The 1085-nt window shown below is 40.9% G+C and overlaps 1 protein-coding gene across 1 annotated transcript; it reads right to left on the bottom strand.

The window, feature by feature from the left end:
* Positions 1–6: 6 nt before the first annotated feature.
* Positions 7–560, bottom strand: LOC111378740 (aquaporin PIP2-7-like; the record flags this gene model as incomplete). The annotated part of the gene is made up of 2 exons (XM_023001974.1): positions 147–560; positions 7–59 (listed from the first exon to the last, which is right to left on the bottom strand). Coding segments are annotated over exons 1-2 (348 nt in total), but the record flags the coding sequence as incomplete, so codon positions are not given.
* Between the last annotated feature and the right edge of the window lie 525 nt (positions 561–1085).

Here is a 1085-nt window from a genome sequence, read left to right as displayed (position 1 = left end):
CAACGATACCTTCCTTGCCAAGAACAAACCAAAAGTCACAGCCGGGTTTATGTGACCACCTGCAGCGCAAATAGAGAGAAATTCAGGGAAATTTCAAGGAATAGGTAGTGCTTCTGGAGAAGAATTTGTCCTAAAGAATTGAGTACCTGAGATGCCGGCGGTACAGTAAACGAGGATGAAGATCATGCCACCAAAGGCCCAGGCGATACCGAGAATGCCAACGCCATCACATTGGTCGGCCGCGTTGAGCTTCTTGTGGCCGATGACGGTAGCGACGGTGACGTAGAGGAAGAGAAGGGTGGCGATGAACTCGGCGATAAGAGCTCTGTAAAAGGACCAGAGCTTGAGCTCACCCATGTCTAGCAATGGTGCTGGTGGTGGGTCCACGTAGTCCTTTCCATGGTGATGTACCTGTCCTTCTTCACTCACTTCCTTCGTCATTTTCTCTCTCTCTAAAAAGGGTTTGATATTTTCTCTCTCTAGAAATAGCAGCCGCAGATGAATGTTGCAGAGAAACGTAGGGAACTGTGCTTTTAAAGGTGACGAGAGAGGAGAGGGATAGGAGGATTTATAGATAAGATAAGGGCATTTTAGGAATTGAATTTTCTTTAATATAAAATATTTCAAATTACAAATATAGACAACAATCTTTATTAATTACACCACATTATACCTATACTTACGTATATAAAGGGGAAAATTGCAGTCTCAGTCCCAAACATTTGCCTTTTTTGCAAATTTTACCTCAACCTTCAATTTGTGCCATCACGAGTCCCAAACTTTTAAAAAATTAGCACCTGAGGTCCAAATGAATGATTTCTGTTAGTCTGGTAGATACTTGACCCAATAAATTAACTTTGACCATTTTAAAAGGGATAAAATTGTAACTTCAACTTAAAATTTTAAAAATAAAAAAGAAAAAAATAAAATAAAAAATAAATAAATAAACAATCATGGTTCATTTTCTCCGTCCTACACCCACCACCACAGCTTCATCAACGTTTGTCGACAGCCCCACCCCATCCCATCCCATCTCACCGCAATCCAAAACAAAACCCACCCACAACCAACAATCATCACCAACC

The sequence above is a fragment of the Olea europaea genome, unplaced genomic scaffold (assembly GCF_002742605.1).
Source record: "Olea europaea var. sylvestris unplaced genomic scaffold, O_europaea_v1 scaffold18654, whole genome shotgun sequence".
NCBI classification, from domain to species: domain Eukaryota; kingdom Viridiplantae; phylum Streptophyta; class Magnoliopsida; order Lamiales; family Oleaceae; genus Olea; species Olea europaea.
This window is presented reverse-complemented; position numbering and strand designations above follow the sequence as displayed.